Here is an 18,183-nt window from a genome sequence, read left to right on the forward strand (position 1 = left end):
GAGAAGGATCACCCAGTTTTCTTCTACCAGAAGGGTAAAGGAAAATGGGTAGCATTTTACATGTAAAGAATTCTCATGAATATTTTTATTAGTTTAAAACCCCATAGCTTTCTGATTATAAACCAAGTAGAATTTTAAGCCTCTATCTTTTAAATATTCCCTGGATTTAATTTGGCTGTTGGCAAGCTACCACTATAAGGTTTTACAATTTGTGGCCTTTACTCTCAATCTGATGGCTTTTAATTTATATTTTAACAATTTTAACTTACTTGAAGCATATTGAATGGTTTCTAGAAAACCAGAAGTGTCTATTTAACAAACGAATGCAACACATGGGTCTTCACTGTTGTAGTCACACTGCAAAAACGCTTTTGCTACTTTTAACATATTGTTTCACAATCTTTATTATTCTACCTACAATATACTGTCCTTTACTATTAGAGCCCTTTGCTGAAGATGCAGTGTTTTTATACAATTAACTAAGCAACATTTGTCCATTATAGCTCACTAAATGGCACATCTTTGTAACAATTCAGGTTCAACAATCAGCACTACAGATACTTTCTTCTGCATAGAGTGTATGACATCAAAGTAGATTTCAATATGAAGTGGTAAGATAGCATCTAGAACTTTTCAGCTCTCAAGAACCCAAATTGGAAGAAAATGAGTGAGCTTTCAGTAAAGGTTATAGGTTTTCTTAGTAAAATTGTGTTTTTAAAAGAATGACAAAAGAGTCTTTGTTTTTTTTCTGGGTTGTTTGATGAAGCAATGTAAGCAAATGCTTTTCTCTGGTACCTCTTTAGGTTTGAAAACACAAATATAAAATACAAATCTTGTCAAATATTGTTGCCTAACTCATTATAATTTAACACTTGATCAAATTGAATTTGCCTTAGAAATACTATAATGCTATTTATTGTAACATTCACGACAGATTTGAGAAAGTAGCTGACCCTCCCACAAGCACACAAACCCAACTGGTAAAACTATTGAACATCTAAAAGACAGAGTTATGGGGTGAAATCCCAGCTAAATTGTTTACTGCCCAGTATTCAGTACAAAATAAATTTATAGACACTGTTTACTTAGATAAAGGTCCCAATTAAAGTGTTAACCAAAGACATTCACAAATTAAGTTATAGTATCAACTCTAGATCAACTAGTTTGCATCTCACATTTTACCACCCCAATATCATCATGTTTCCAAAGAAATCTGTCTTGACTGCTGATAGTGCACATATTTGCAAACTGCCTATTTATCAGAGAAAGGACAAAATAGAAAGAAATGCCTTAGGAGGTATTTCTTTCCCACGTTCAACCAAAAGCAGAATGGCCAACTGTCGATCAATTCTATATTGGTAAGAAGTCAATATGGAAGTGTCAGAGTCTAGTATTTCATGATTCTGTGCCCTCAAATTTTTCTGTCTGCAAACACATGAGAAAAAAAATATTTCATAGAGAATAGTGATTTAAAGCTATTTGTTACACCTATAATCAAAGCAGTCTATAGGTTTATGTTTTATAAGATTTTAAAGATAGCATAATAATGTTTTTTAAAAAGAGTTTAAAGGCTCCCTATCTAGAGATACAAAAATAGAATTAATGACTGTAAGCCCCTTTTTAAGTATATAATTATAAAACTATTTTTCAGGGTTATAAAGTCTTTCTTTGGTAATAACATTATATAAAGAATATAGAAATTTCAATTTTGTAATGAAATATACAATTTTCATAGATCTATTCTTTAAATATTTAAAAATCATCTTTTAATTTTTTAAAGTAAGATTAATAAAATATTAACCAGCCGGGTGCGTTGGCTCACGGCTGTAATCCCAGCACTTTGGGAGGCAAAGGCGGGTGGATCACCAGGTCAGGAGATGAAGACAATCCTGGCTAACACGGTGAAACACCATCTCTACTAAAAATACAAAAAAATTAGACAGGCGTGGTGGCGGGCGCCTGTAGTCCCAGCTGCTGGGGAGGCTGAGGCAGCAGAATGGCATGAACCCAGGTAGGTGGAGCTTGCAGTGAGCCGAGATCGCGCCACTGCACTCCAGCCTGGGTGACAGAGCAAGACTCCATCTCAAAAATAACAATAATAATAAAATAAATAAAATAAAATATTAACCAAGTGATAGTCTCCTATGCTTTTATCAATTCAATTCACCAAACATGTATTGAATACCTATTATAGGTCTTATACTATACACACATGTTGAGGAGATTAAAAATAAAAATGAATTAGATGTGTGTGCTCTCAGGAAATTTACAGTTTCATAATAGAGAAACACAGATGCCTAGCAATCTATAGTAGGAGAAAGATGACAGTAAGAGATCTAAAGGAGACATTTCAAATGTTCTAAGGGACAATTAAGTAGACGTCGAAATCAATCCTAATTAGGGTGCCTCAAAGAAGTCTTCCCGGATGACGCAACATCTGACCAGGATACCATAGTCCTAGTAGGATTTCAACAAGCGGAGAAGAACATGCCAGGAAGCGAAAAGAAAGTGAACAAAGACTAGTTGCTGATAAAGTACAGGAAAAAAGGTATTGCTTTCAGTTTGATAAAAGTCCACTTTTCATACTAAATATTTTAAGGATTTGAGGTCCCTAACTCTACGGCTTAAGTTAATCTGATTGCCACTCTACTGAAATCTCTTACAGGAGAAAAGCATTAGCTAACTAATATCCATCAACTCTTAAGATATTAGAATCACTGACACTTTTGCATGCAACCAATTAGTAAGCATATTTAATGAATGCTTATCAACTCTTCTGATGGGCTTAACAAAGTAATAAATGGTCCTTGAGCTTTCTACATTGTTTCCAGGATAATTTTTGGAGTTTCTTAAGAGAAACAAAAATATTTTGCATCTTTTAGACGACTAGCAAGGTCCAAGTTACATGAGTTCACTAGTCCATGACAAAGCAGTCATGGAGTAGACAAAACTGCAAGAAATCTTAGTCGTCATCGGATCACCTCAATCATCTCTTCTTTTATAAAAAAGTAAACTAAAAACTAAGGCTCAGCGAGGTTGAATGGCTTACCCAAGGTAACAAAATGATAGACTGTGGGCTTCTGCTGACGCTGTCCTTCGTCATTGTTACTTTCCTGAGGTATTCTTGCAAGCCTGACAGAAATGTTTTCAAAAGTCTAGATAGGTTGTTGAACTTCAGCCAGATGATGAACTATCTGTACATGTCATTAGTATATTCAGTTCTGAACAGATATCTTCATTTTCCTAACTTCAAATCAGGAAGAATGACATTTCTTAAAAGGTGAAAATCTTAAGATCTCTTGAGATATATAAACGTTTGGTTTACGTTAGAATCATCTGAGGAGCTTAAAATTTCATCAAACTGATCTAGTGTAGGGCTTACGCAAAAGTTTTTTTATTATTTATTTATTTATTTTGCTTGTTTGGGGTTTCTATTTGGTCATGAAGTTACAGCTAGCATTTACTGAGTTGATATAAAATTTAACATCACATTTTTCTAAAACCAATTCAAAGTATTAACTACTTCAATGATTTCAACTTCCATAATGGCAATAAATACATTAGTTTGCAAAAGAAGCCTTAAAAGACATATACCTCCATCTTCAATGGATTTTCTTCTGTCACTTCATTTGTGGCCTAAAAAACTTGAGTATGTTGACAGAGGAAAAAAAAAGAGTCTGAGAATAATTTGAATCATCTTTAAAGACATATATATATATATATTCACCGTTTTTAAAATTATGGAGACAAAAATGAGAACAGTTCTTTTAATTTGCATACTCACAAATCCCATATAGTCAGGATTTGATATAGAATCAGTTGTTCCTAAAACGGAGAATAGTTTGTTAAAATAGTGCTACATGCTATTTACTGACTATTAGTCAATCATTCTTAATAAGTGATAAGTTTTTTTATATAATTAATATTAGGGTTTAATTTACAAAATTGCCAATATCATTTTGTGTAACAACCACATGAAAAGAGTCTTTAACCTTAGCTTTGCCTCAATGACTTTCTCGAACTTGTGCCTACTTCCCCTATTCCTACATGTTGTCTTTCATCAAGAAGGGCAGGCTATCCATGACAAAAAATGCTGCTTTACTTTTCCCTAATATAAAGCCTAATATTATCCCCTTAATTAATTCAAACTACCTCTCATGATCTAAATATCATATTCCAGTGGCTGAAATGAAATTTGATTTTCCAGATGATCAAGTAATAACCAGCCTTGCAGATAAATATCAAAAATTTTTTTAAAAAGAAAGAAAAGAAAAGAAAAAAACAGCTCTTCAAAACGGTACACAGCTATGTAGGTAGGAAGATGGCCTAGACAGCAAGGTTCTTGGTGAGTATGCAAATAGCAAAATAGCAGAAAACATTTTCCCCCTAGCCCTAAGCAAAGGACACCAGGAAGCTACTAGAAAATAAAGACAATTTTTTAAAATTATGTATTTAAGTATACACGTGCATTCGAATCATATATCAGCAACACCTCCCATCTTAGTGACTGTGGCATTTTGGTGTAGTAGGGTAAAATTTCGAGGAACTGTCATTACATGGTGGTAAAATTGCAGATTTTTTACCCATCATTATAAACAAACCTATACTATATGTTGTACTGTCCTTACTAGATATCTTTATAAATAAATAGTACAAAATAGTTTACCTATAAGCTCTTTTTATTTTATGCTAAAACAAAACAAGACAAAAATCAAAAAAGTAAACAAAAAAGGCGTTATAGTACTGTATGTGCACATTTCGAGGCTTATTAAAGAATAAAACATAATAAAGAGCTTTCCATTTTTTTGTAATACTTTAACAGCCAAAAATGTTATTGATGGAGATTTCACATCCATGTTTTAAAAAAAAAATCCCAAAATAATTTTGCTTATGTACAATCTTTTTCTCTTTCTAAAGCGATACCAGCTCCAACTGAACATCCATTTCTGAATAAAATTCTACTATCTTACTATCCATGAGTAAATTCATATTGATGATTGGTTGATTAGTACTCTTAGAATTACAGAAAACATATTTTTCCAATTAGGTAACACTTATTGTATTCATAGTATGTTTAAAACCTTCCCAGAGAAAGAAAAAGCACTGTTCATATAGGCATATAAAATTCCAAAGCTGGTAATATGTTTTTCCTTCCAGTTTGTCAGACAAGGATACAAGCCATTCAGGGTCCCAATGTCTACATTTGGGTCCTATCAGTATTTCCCTCCCCAAAACGTTGCTTAGTCTTCTGAATAATGCAAATAGAAATCTCTCTTTAAAAGAGAACTTTGTACTCTTTTATGTAGTAGAGTAGAGTCAGTACAGTACTGACTCTACAGGCATAGGACACCACGGTAAGGGCAGGGAGGATAAGACCCACATCTTTTGTAAATTGGGCCTAAAATTGACTCCAGATTTGCGAGTCATGAATAGAAAGTCAGTTTTAATATAGATGTGCTTTAGAAAGTAAAAATGGCGATTATTCTTAACAAGTTACATATTGGGTATTAGTCTTCAAAAATGACTCATAAAATATCTTTTTAAGTACTTAAAGTCATGAATATGTTCTACTCTTTTACCCCTGCTTGAATGTAATTTTTCATTTTCCAGGAAAGGATACATTTTCTAACTAACCCCGTTAACCTAATTACTCATAAAGAAATACCAAAAGTGTCCCTGACATCAATACCTTCACAAAGAAATATATCTATGCACATGCACAAGAACATATTCCATTTAGATAATCAAAACTGTAATTTTTATTTAAAAGATTCCCTTAGATCCACGTAATTCCTAGCAGCAAAATTTATCAAAAGCACTTAGTTTGCAAACAATAAGACTGCCATATTTATAGCCTTATTTCTTCACCCATATACTTTAATTGAAAAGTAAAAACTATTAAGCATAAAAGAATAATAGTACTGTTTATTTCATAGTATTTGTTTGATCTGAAAATGGGGATTGTAATGAAAAATGCCTTTAATCTTAAGGGAACCTTTTTATCCTACTCAAAATAATTATCTTGTAAGATTAAAATCAGTGAATCATACCTAATTAAGATTTATAATTTAGCATCATTGAGGTATATGATTTAAAAGAAAGAGTTTACAATATTCAATTTGAAATCGAAAGGTAAAAGAAACGAACACATGAAAAATTTTAAAAAAACCTATTTTTGGCACAACAATATACTATATTGCCACTTATTTACCCACATTCCTAGTTTAATCATTTTTGAAGCAAAACATTTAATATGAAAATATAAGATTCTAAGTATAGGAATAAAGCAGGAAAAGAAGAGTCCCAATTGAAATTTATATTACGGAATTTGGAGATAGAACACAGAACATTAGAAAACATGAATTGTGGCTAGCTACCTACTAAAATATTTCAAGTTGGCAATGGCTTAGTTAATAAAAGAAAAAAAAAAGATTCCTAAACTGTAGGATAAATTTTTAGTTAAATGGGACACTGTTATAATAGTTATTTCCAAGCTTTCTTTCATTAAAGTGCCTATCAGTGTGGAGAGCAGTGCCTTATTACACAGGGCAAAGATTTTTCTTCTTAGAAAGTCTCATATGTAGCATTCCTCCCCACAAAGTCTAACAAGGCATTCAAAATAAGTTCAATTTTTTTCTTCCTCAAAAATATCTTTAAAGCCCCCCACTTTCACCCCAGTCTTGGATTACATAAAAGAATAGTTACTTTTTCCAAGCTCTTTGATATTTCCCTTCCTGGCAGAGTCATCTGATGTGAGAAATATCTTTTGAAAATAAATGGTGCAACTTCAAGTGCACTCAGATCCATACTTGCTGGACATTCCATCATATCTCAGTTTTGATTTGAAAAAGCCACTTGACTTCAAAATTCAGTTTTAGGTATCTCAATATGAAGTTTGATCTCATTGAGAAGTACTTTGGGAAGCAACGATGTAAATGTTTTGTCCACCTATCAGCACAGAATGTTGGTAAAGGAGTCATATGACTCTAATTTTCAGGGAGAGGGAGGTTATTGCAATACAAATTGAGAAGCTAAGTCCAGGATTTGAATATAGGATACTGCAACATTAGTGTTACTGCATAAGTTACTTTTCGTCTTTAATACAGCTGTCACCACATGTTTATATAGCTAAAATACCACTTTCTAATGTCAAAGTATCAATACTGATACTATTATAACAATGTTATTTGGGAGTTTGCCCCTCCTTCCTGTCACTTAATGAGTATACTTTCGTTTTTTTAATGGTCAGCATTTTGTATCAGATAATGTAGTATTTCTACATAAAAATGCTCATTTTTCTTGTGCCTTAACCTAGGAGGGCTAGTGGCAGTACTTGGCAACAGAGAACCTCCTCAGCTCTTACTACAAATCTCACTGAAATTCTCCCATCCCAATTATTCTGGGCCTGGGAACAAGTATTGAAGTATGTAACTACATGCAAACCATTAAAAAAAAAAAAAGTTCTTTTTAAGAATATTTGCACAAAAAGCCACATGATGTATAGGATATATATCAGATACAGGGCAAGATGAGACAAAAGCAAATATTTCAATCCCCAGTTCAGTTATAGAAAGAGCAGGAGATATTCATGGTTCATTTCCCATCCGTTTTCTTACTCAACTCTCATTAGTATCTTTTTGGGCGAGGCACATGGAATCATTGTGGAACAGTCAGTCTCCAATAGGAAACCTAGTGACTTCCACAAAGTTGGCCTCAGATAAAAGTCTGTAGGTGGTGAAGGCAGGACTGGCTTCACCGCCCTATCATTTGTTCAGGCACACAGGCCCCCACCCCACCACACAACAAAGGGCCCTGCATTTTGTTTAATGCTCTGTGTTGCTGTCTTTAAATTAATTTTTGAACAAAGTGTCTCACATTTTAATTTTGCAGTGGGCCTCAGAAATTATGTAGCTGGTCCTAGGTGAAGGTAAAAATGTCTCTTAATGGTAAGGATAATAAGTCAAAAGATAAGCAAAACATTTAGAACGACATACAGAAACCCACGGCTTCACATTGCACTACCTTTAAAATTTTATTTGGGATGTTACTATTTCCAAGAATAATATTTCATCATGAACTAATGCATGAAAGTAGAGGTCCCCCATTCTCAGATGAGTTTACTCTCATAAATAAATGGCATTTAATCATCAGTTGTTTAAAAAGCATCCAGTTGACATAAGGCAAACAGTTGAATCGGGAAAAACAAAATATATCTATATATATACACACACACACATATATTTCTATATATATACACACATAGCTAAATGGAGTATAATGCAGTTTCTATTCTCATTCCAGGAATATATCCATAAGCAGAATGGAATAAATATGTAAAATACCAGCAGAAATTAAAACATAGGAAAGAAACAGAGTAAAAGTATTTTCAGCATAATGAAATGGGGCAAAAGAAAACATTTTATAGGTATTTTACATTTCATATTCTGTAGTATAAAAAACTTTACTGTAAATTATATATCCTTAATAACTGTTTGGTTAAAAGCTCCTCATCCTATGAAAAGAGAACAGAAACCTACTGAGAAGCAAATTTTCCAAAATTACAAAACATACTTTCTAAAAAACATTTCCCAACACAAAAATACCAATACTTAAGCTGAGCTATAGGGTAAAAAAGTTTAACCTTGGGCCTTCATATAATAAATCATGCATTCTACTTTCAAGATGTATCAGTTTCAAAAATGATTGGAAGCAGTGATACTATAAACGCTTTGTGAAAGTCATGAGAGCTAAAATATGAGCAAACATATCCATTTATACATATATTTAACATAAATACATCTAAATTGAAATTCTCCTTTGGATTTACTGCTTCTGATACACCCTGAAACAACAGCCCACCATATGCAATGTTAAGCAAAGTGTCAATATTCAAATAACAAGACAACAAGCAGATTTGTTGCATAAAATATGTAAATATTATTAACAGAAAGTGCCATATGATATCTCATGTTTTGATGGTTTCTGATCACCTATCTTTTCTGCCTCCTCAGTCTCAGCTAAGACTACTGTTGTCAACAGGTACTTACGGATATGCTGTATTGAGGCAGCGCTTCTGAGCAGGCACCTGTGGTGCTGCCCTAAGGAAACTTAGCATACCCCTTGCTTTTGATTTCCTTCGAACTTCAAGGTACCGTTTATTTTGAGTATATTCGTTCATACTCCTTATTCCTACTATTTTACTTTTTAAAATAAACATTTCTGAAATAAAATTGCCCTTTAAACGATAACATCAAAAATATCAAAAAGATCAGTAATCAGCAATCATACCAAAGCAGCTATGCTTAAAATTTCTGCCAGAAGTTAAATGAAAATGTTAATGCTCAAAATTCAAGTTTAGGAAAAAAAGAAGAAAATGACAAAATCCAACCATGGAAAGCACTTGCTAAACTGGCCATTTATTTGCAGTGTGTCAAAAAAATTCTTTCATTTTCAATAAACAAATATATAGGTACAATCTCTCTCTCTTGCTCTGTGTGTGTGTGTGTGTGTGTGAATTGAAAGGCAGAATTTTGGGACTTACAAGATTCTAAGTGGTACTCCCAAATAATTTCTAAGTTCAACCAATTTCAATAAAACACTAACTCTTGTATATCTCAAAAGAAAGACACATAAGTTTTTTTTTAATTGAGAGTTAAAATTTGTAGCTTTTTCTGTACCATTTGTTTATTCTAGTTTATCAATGACTCAAGAAAAACAGCAGATATGCTGATTAATCAAGTTCTATCGATCAGTAGCATATGTCAGTATTTCATACAAACATCTGCAGAATAGTTTCTTCCAATCAAAAATTTATGAATCAATTTAAATTCCTGGTAATTAAATTTATTAGCTCTCCAACAATGAACACAGTACTTTATAAAGAGTAGTATGTGAAATCTGCACTCAAGAATATATTGATCAAAGGTAAAACAGCACCTTTCTATTTCTACTAAACCAAGGTTCTAAAAACTGGAAACTTCACACCATAAAAGCCTGCAATTGTTTCAAATACATCTAGTAATTCTGTTGATTTTGGACCACTAAAACTGATTACTTAATTAGGCAATTATTCAAGGCATCCAAATACTCACACAGACAGAAACAGGGAAGTATTAGCATGGTTGTCTTCACCTTGACATGAAAATTCTGAAAAACAGTGCAGACTCCCAAACTTTGTGGATCTGTCCCTAAGCATGTACTGAGTAAGACACTAAATTCTAAAAGGTGACAACCAGAAGCTCAGGAAAAAAAATAATTAACCTATAATGAAATTACTCATTTATCTTTTCAGTTGGTTTGTATCTTAAACTATCTTAGAAATGCCAAGTAATAATACAGATGATCTCCATAGATTCTTGGAAATAACTTCCTATTTTCTTCCCCCTGGTTACACTCTTATATTATCACCTAAAAGTAATTAATGAAATTTCTGCACTCTTGTATATCTATCAGAAGTAACTACCTACAAAAAGGTTTTCGAAGTTCCTGCCTAACATGAAAAAAGCAAAAACAAAAACTATTTTCTGTTTATGGGAAGGAAAAAAATATCAGCCCTGGAAACTCTGCTACAGGAGTCTTAAATATGACTAAAGACTAAAACCTCCTATTTTCACTCAGAAGATATCAGATACAGTTTTAAGAATCTTACTGATTTCAATAGAGTCAGGAGAAAGAAAAACACTCTATTTTCAGGAAAAAAAAAAAAAGATGTTTCTTGAAATAATTCCAAAGAGACCCTATAAACTGTGTTTTTAGGAGAAGAGAAAAGCAAATCAACTCACACATACAGCTTCCAAACAGAAGTCTTACCCTCTTCCAGGAAAACAACAATGAGACTTTATTACCCTGCTATGATTCTTTCATTTCAGACATGAATCATTAGCAAGTATCACACTTCTCAAAACTCCCACCCTACTCTTCCCTTCTTATTTGATGATAGACCCAGATGAAATAACAAGTTGCCTCCAGCAGTGTAAAACAAGTATCCAAAAACTCTATTTCAAAGAAGAAACACTTCTTTGGAATCTTTGCCTCCCAAAATGAAGCAGGCTGCTTCTAACTGCTTTCACAATTTTGTTTCAACTTGGTCATTTTCCTAACAATACTTTCTAAATTTTAAATAATGCATACAACATATTCATTATTCAAGAATACATAGCATGTTTAATCTGATACCTCTATTTTTAAGCTGAAATTCCAAAGGACTTATGTGTCCGTGTAGTTTATATTGATAACCATAAACATGCACAATTAATAAACAATAGAGACGATGTGTGCAAGCATGTTTTGGGGACATGGTTTTTGTAGAAACAATGTTTCTTTTCCAGATAAAAGCTAATTTGTCACAAATATAATGAAGATAAGAAGCAAGAATGAAGGAGTAAAAGAGAGGAAGAAGGTAAGAGGATAACTAAAATTTGAATGAATGAAAAACTCTTGACTCTCTACATATTCTTCCAAAATACTCTTTCAAAATAATTTTGCTTTTGAACAATCTGTTCAAAACGTCCATTCCATGTGCACCAAGAAGCCAGCCATCACTAAATGTATTATAAATGTATATTCTAACAATCATCAATTTATAAAGTCTGGGATTTCCCCTTCAACCTTTCAACTGTTACGTCCAGAAAACTTCACACATAGTGAAATCCTAATAAATAGATCTTGTTGGTTCCAGGAAACATTTTTAAAAATCTATATTGGTCAAAATATCCTTGCTTTTTTTCTGTTGTATTAAATTTAGGATCAAAAACATCAAAGCAGCTTCCACCTCGGACCTAACTTTTAGAGGATCAATGTGACAAGGCAGTCCCTGATAGATGTTTCTCTTGATAAACGACTTGTTCAAAAGAGACATTGTAGCTTTCATTTCCTGACCACAACACACTTTTAATTTGCAACAGCAGAGCTGCCAGAGTGTGAGCACTTGCCCACTTTCTAGTCTTTTAGGTTTGTAGCTCTGGTTCCTTTAGGCCGCACATTTGAGACAAACAAAATCTAAAAATAATCAGAGTAAAGAATTAGAAAATAGGAGCCACTAACGCCACTTTATACATATACACAAGTGTCTACTTTATATATATGTATATAAACTTTCGCCCCTAGTATTCTAATATGTGATAACAAGGCTCCTAAGTTAACATCATTTGAACATCGGACATTTAAACATAGGGAAATGAATTATGTGACTATTATTTAATAGTAAGCAGAGACTTAAGGGGGGGGCAATTTACACACTCAAATCTGCTGTTAAATGTCATGAATTATATAATTGCCTATGCCAATATGTTTTTCATGAATTATTGCAATGATTATTATTAGTACTACCTAGAAATCACATTTAAGTATCAATACGGTGAACAGTCAAACCATCCAATTTCTGCTCTCAGCACATTGTCCGAGCTCCGATTTAAAATTTATAAATGTAATATCCTCCTCATCACAGCCAGCAGCCCAATCTGCTCTGAATATATATTACAGCTTTAACATCACAGAGGGAAATCGCCCATCTGGCAATCCCATTCGCTCCAACAGCTCCGGGGGAAAAAAAGCTGTGCTCTCTCCTCCTTAAAACATTTCTCAGGGCAAATTATGTGCATCTAAAATAAACAGTCTTCTTATTGATCGCTTCAAAGTCAACAAGTTCCAAATGCAAAATTCAATCAAATCCTTCCTATCGTGTAAGTGTGGTGTGTATTTAGCTCAGTAGTCACCAGAGTCCAACCAGAAGTGTATGTCGCGCAACGGGTCTTGTAGTTCCTCTCTTCGTATTCACATTTGTGTTAGGAGAGAGCAGTGACCACGGCCACACTACAGACCCCTGGCAGGTTTGCCCCACTGTTATTTCTTTTTTCATATTCTCTCTTTCCTTCTTTCTCTCTTTTCAGGAGGAATTAATGGTCATGGGGTAAATATAGTAACAACCAAAAAAAAAAAAAAAAAAACCAGTCTAAAGTGGACATATCCTTTGGTTATACAAAATACTTTAACATCTTTTTGTTGTTGTTGGTCCCTCTCAGTCTTAATTGAATATCACGAAGTGTACACAGGGAACTGCCACAAGAGCTATTGAAAACCCCCTCTCACTCCATTTAACTGACTTTTTTTTTTTTTTTTTTTTGTAAAGAAAGAGGAAAGAGCGATTTCAAACGAAGTCCATTTCAGTGCCTGATTATTTAATTCTGTCACAAGTTAAAAGTAAAAAGCGCTGACAGGCAGACGAGTGAATGGAAAGGGGAAAAAGAAAAAACCTATCCTTGCTCTTTAAAAGACATCAAGGACTTTGGACAATCAAAATATATTTTTTATTTTCATGTAAAAGATACCTCTTCACTCACCCCCCTAAAAAAAACACACTCGGAAGAACCGATTACTCCACAAAGTGCAATCATCAAGAGCAGATAGTCAAACTGCATTAATAGATTGAGAAAAATAAAATTTTCATCCAGTCCTGTTCCTGTGTGTGTACATAGACATAGATATACTTTCATTAGTTAGTAATCTTTCCCAACACTCCTACCCTCTCCCCTTTGCCCAGCCTCCCCCCTCCAAAAAAAAAAAAAAAAACACCCACACTAAGTTTAACTAATTTACATACAATTTGACTTCAGCAGTTATATACATACAGTGCATTACTAGTAACGTGCAACTTCTGGATGACAGCTAAAACCGATAAAAGTGGATTCAAGTAATATATTAATCAAAACTGCAATATACAAACAAGTGATAGCAAAAGAAAAAAAAGCATGGTGACATTAAACATATATTTTATTTTGAAGAAAAAGGAATTCTATATCATGAGCAACTGCTTGCCAAGCAGTCTTCAATGGTTTTATCATGCTATTTCATTTGTCTTTCCTATTTAGATGCAAAGGAAGTAAATTCCAAAACTGACATACCATAAACACTGGTGCTACTGATCATTTCTTGCTGGCAGCACAAAAAGCTGAATTGGATTTCTCACAAGCAGGAATTCCAAAGGTTGCTTTTCATTAAAGCCACTTTTCCTCTCAGCTATCAAATGTCACTGCCTTGAAACGTGGGCCCTTTCGTCAGGTATTCATTTAACCTACATGCATATAATTAAGGGGGAAAGCAACATCAACAAAAAGGGGATCTCAGATCACAGGAGAAGAAAGAAAGGAAAAAAAGCACATGACCAGGAATGCAAGTCCATGTCAATTTCACTCACTCCCATTGAAACTAACAAGAGCTCCGGGGAGGACGGTAATAGGATCAGTGGATTGTATATACCATTAAATTATACATCTTTCTCTCCCGTTCCTTGCCAACAATACGCCCACCACGCTGTACCCCCTCCTAGATGATGTGCTTACATTTTTCTGCAACCGATCTTCTGACATTTTCTCGTTCCCCCAGCCACGAGATTGTAATTTAACCTCAACTTTTTGTGTGTGTGCAAGATTCTTATTTACACTTCTTATTTACTTAGAAGTTAGTTCCCGAAGAAAGTCTAGCCCCACCCTATGGCTCCGCTTTCTTATTTTTTATTTTTGAAGTAAAAAGATAGTAATAAGTAAGCCCAATATAGTGAAAAGCGAGATTCTTGCAATCGCGAACTCTTAATCCCATACTATTGTTGCAATGATTAAGCAGTAAAAATATGCATTATAATGTTTCAGGGCTACTTTGAACAGAGATATTAGACAGCAGGTTGGCGTACAGAATAGAAACGTGTGGAAATTGAATTTAATGTTTACGGCACAACTCGAAGATCTCTTTTAATTACAGGTCTTGGATGTATTTATAATCTTTAAAAATAAAACAAAAACAAATTTAAACAGATGGTAGAAAACTACGAAGCTCCTCTTACCTGAACGCGCGGAGAGAGAACCCGATAGGTTAGCGTAGCATCGATCCGATGTGTTTGCTGATGAATGGAAGCTAGGGTTAAGTGAAGGTGCCTATGATTTGAAATCATTCCAAGTTTTTGAAGGGAAGACGGACTGCAGCCTCTGCCATGTTGGAATTTCAAACCCAAAACAGCTGCTTGGAAGGAGCCAGCATGCCAGAGGCTGGGCGCAGGCGCAGAGCGCCGCCGAGCCAAATTCAAATCACTTTCACACTAAGAGCCAAAGATCAGTTTTCAAAGGAGAGAGGGAGAAAGAGACAGAGGCTGCCGTGAGGGAGAGAAGACGGGAGGCAGTGGCGAGAGGCGGGCAGTGGAGAGAGACAGGCAGCGGGAGGACCAGGAGGGAGAGGGAGAGGCGCACGGAGCCCGCGGAGCTGGAGGGGGAGAAAGGGAGGCGGGAGGCGAGCGGACGAGCGAGCTAGAGACGCGCCAGAGATTCATGGGCAGGGAGGGCTCAATGGCCGCGCCGCGCCGGCCGGCCGGCCGCTCGGGTCATGTTACACGGCCGGGGCCGCGGCGGCCGCCCAGCCTCGCCGACGCACTCACGCGGCCCGGAGGGGGCCCCGAGGTCATGATTACGCGCGCGGGGACTCGCAGCTCTCCCTGCGCGCACTCTCGGGCGGCCCAGCCTGGGGAAAGGGGAGCAGCGCCGTAGGGGGAAGGGGCCTTTCTTTCCCACGCGTGACCAGCCGGCCCCTGCGCTCCCCGGCCTGCCTTAGAGGGCCCGGGACAGAGCCCCGCTGCTCCTCGGCCCGCGGGCCCTTCCCTGCCGGTTCCCGGCCCTCTCGACAGCTGCGGCCCGTCCGCCCTCCCCCACCCCCTCTGCGCACTGGACGGGATCTGGTCTCGAGAGCCCGGACCTCACCGGCACCCTCCCCGGGGCCCCCAGCACCAGCCAGAAAACGACTTGATCTGCTTAGAAGAAGCAACTTCAGGGGGAAAATTCGCGTTCACCCAGTTCCCCTCCCCCGCCTCCCTATGAATAAATAAAATCCTAAGTGTCTAGGTGTGCGGTCCCCTCTCGCGCTCCCTGGCTCCCCTCCCTACCTCCCCCAGGCGGCTTGGGCCGGAGAAAGCAGCGCCCGGGGGGCCCTGGTGTCGGCGGCTGGTGCGCAGGCATAGACGTTAGGCTTCTGCCTTCCCAACCCCCCTCTATGGAGTAATCTGGGGACCCAGGAGTGGGAAGAGAGTAGGGGCTTTGTGGTGCTGGGAGCCGAAGAAGAATGAAATGTGCAGTTGAGTGTGTTGCTCGCATCCCAGGGAGCAATGCAGTGCTGATTGTCTGTTGCTGAGATAGCCTTTTGTTCGGAACATAAGGTTTAAGAAACACACACACGTTTTCTGGGGTCTCTTGTTAGATGTAAATGTGCGGCATCCAGACGCTTACTATGCAGTGTAAGCTCAGTTGGTTTACTAATCACCCCGCCCCACCCGCAAACAATCAGGATCATTTGAATGGGAACCTCATTCAGACTTCTAGGCTGAGAGTATTGCCTTCAACCTATTTCATTCTAGACTAGCCAACCATCCAACTGAGATAATAAAGCAAACAATAACATTTGATCATGATGTCTACGAGATAATGTGCCCGGCAAAGTTCTTTAGGAATTGTAATGAGAAAGAGAGTGAATTGGGTCATAATTTCTCTTCGTTTTCATTAAATATGACTTTAATAGATAAATGGTGAGTTTATACTTTGGCCTGATAGACATCCAGTCCTCTATATTTCGACGAAGCTAAGAATGAAAGAGGTAAATTAAATATTCCACCAGGAGCCCATCAAGCTGAAAATGTTATCTTTGAAGGTTGGAACCGAAAATGCACTTGCTGAGGACTGACCCTCCTCATAAGGGTATTCGCATTTCCCCCAGTTTCTCTGTTGTAGATTTGATAGCCTAAATTGCAGCTCTCCAGATGCTGAAATGCAGCTCTTTAAAATGCCAAATATATACTTTGAAATTAATTCCATTCACCTTTTATGATGTTCTTACCTTTGAATGGATGCCTTTAGCTAACACACTGAGAAATAAAAATTATTTCGGTTAAATCTAGGCAGATGACAGAATTTAAAAGACCAAAAAAAGAGTGATTTGAGATCCTAAGAAATATTTCTAAGCAATGAGATTTCTATTTGGAATGGATTTGACCTTTCTGTGCATTTTTTTTTTAAAGGAGTCTTCGAAATAAAACAGAAGAACTTTATTCTATGTAACAGAGAACACTGAAACCTCTTTAGTTATATTTTACAAGATAGCTTTGAAAATGATATTCTGAAAAGTTGTTCGTTGGATTTTACCACAAAGAAAAAAGTGTAGGAAAATATCTGTGGGTCACTGCTGGATTGAGTACAGATGAATTAAAAAAAAAAAAAAAAAAAACTGTGAAGCGCTCATAATCGCAGTTATTACCCATTTGGGGAATGACGACCAAAAGTCCCCTGGACACACAGCAGATGCTCTGTGCAATTCGGGCAAAACTGCTCTGTTCTTGTTTGTTAAAAAAGTTCAGAGCTCATCAACCTTTAACATTTAATTCCTAGCACTGAATTTACAGTTCCTTGTGTAAATTCAAATAGTGAATAAAATATATAATAGAGTGTCCACTGAATAGAAAAGCGATGTATTTTGATGACAGACTTAAAGCCGTTCATCTGTAATATCTAAAATAAAACAACCTGTACTCTTTAAAAAGAGGAGGAAAAAGTGTGGTTAGCAAGAACTTATTAATAGATAATAACTGTACCTTTCCAATTCCCTTATAGATTCATTTGAAATACACATTATAAAAAACATCATTCAACATTCAAATAAATATAATTAACTTTGGTATCAAATAATTGGAAAACTATTCAAAAGAGCACTGGATAGCGGTACAGAGTTTCAAAATTGTTCAAAATAACATATACTCTGGGAATAAAAGGGACTTACATAATAGAATATACATTTTGGGACTTCCATAATAATAATGTACACAAGGGAGTCCGTCATTGCACTATTTCTCCCTTTTTTTTAAGTATAGGTAAAAGTTGCTTTTCTCCAATTACTTTAAGCAAAGGAAAATAAAATTTGACTTTCTTTTTCATGGAGATTCATTGCTTTGTTTGCAATGTTCATATTTTTCATTGTTTTAATAAAACTATCTTTAATGATGTGGTATGATTAAAAAGCATTTTAACAGTCATATTCTGTATGCATTTGTCTTCAAAACTTTTATTCAAAAGAAATGTTTCTGGCTGTAGCTGACATCCATCTCTATAATATTTTTTGAAACTGATTCAGGTAACACGAGAATTAAATATTGAGTGTTTAAAG

The 18,183-nt window shown here is 35.8% G+C and overlaps 1 protein-coding gene across 3 annotated transcripts in view; it reads right to left on the minus strand.

Moving 5' to 3' along the window:
- FIGN (fidgetin, microtubule severing factor) overlaps positions 1-15,004 on the minus strand; it is a 129,730-nt gene extending 114,726 nt beyond the window's left edge. For 2 of the 3 annotated variants that reach the window (XM_005573329.5, XM_005573328.5), the window contains exons 1-2: positions 14,834-15,004; positions 13,899-14,068 (exon numbers count right to left, since the gene is read on the minus strand). In XM_005573329.5, the coding sequence (XP_005573386.1) occupies positions 13,899-13,923 (25 nt within the window). In that variant the 5' untranslated portion in view covers positions 13,924-14,068; positions 14,834-15,004. The remainder of the gene's footprint in view (positions 1-13,898; positions 14,069-14,833) is intronic. The other variant, XM_005573330.5, reaches the window with a different exon arrangement.
- Between the last annotated feature and the right edge of the window lie 3,179 nt (positions 15,005-18,183).

Source organism: Macaca fascicularis, chromosome 12 (genome assembly GCF_037993035.2).
Source record: "Macaca fascicularis isolate 582-1 chromosome 12, T2T-MFA8v1.1".
Taxonomy (NCBI): domain Eukaryota; kingdom Metazoa; phylum Chordata; class Mammalia; order Primates; family Cercopithecidae; genus Macaca; species Macaca fascicularis.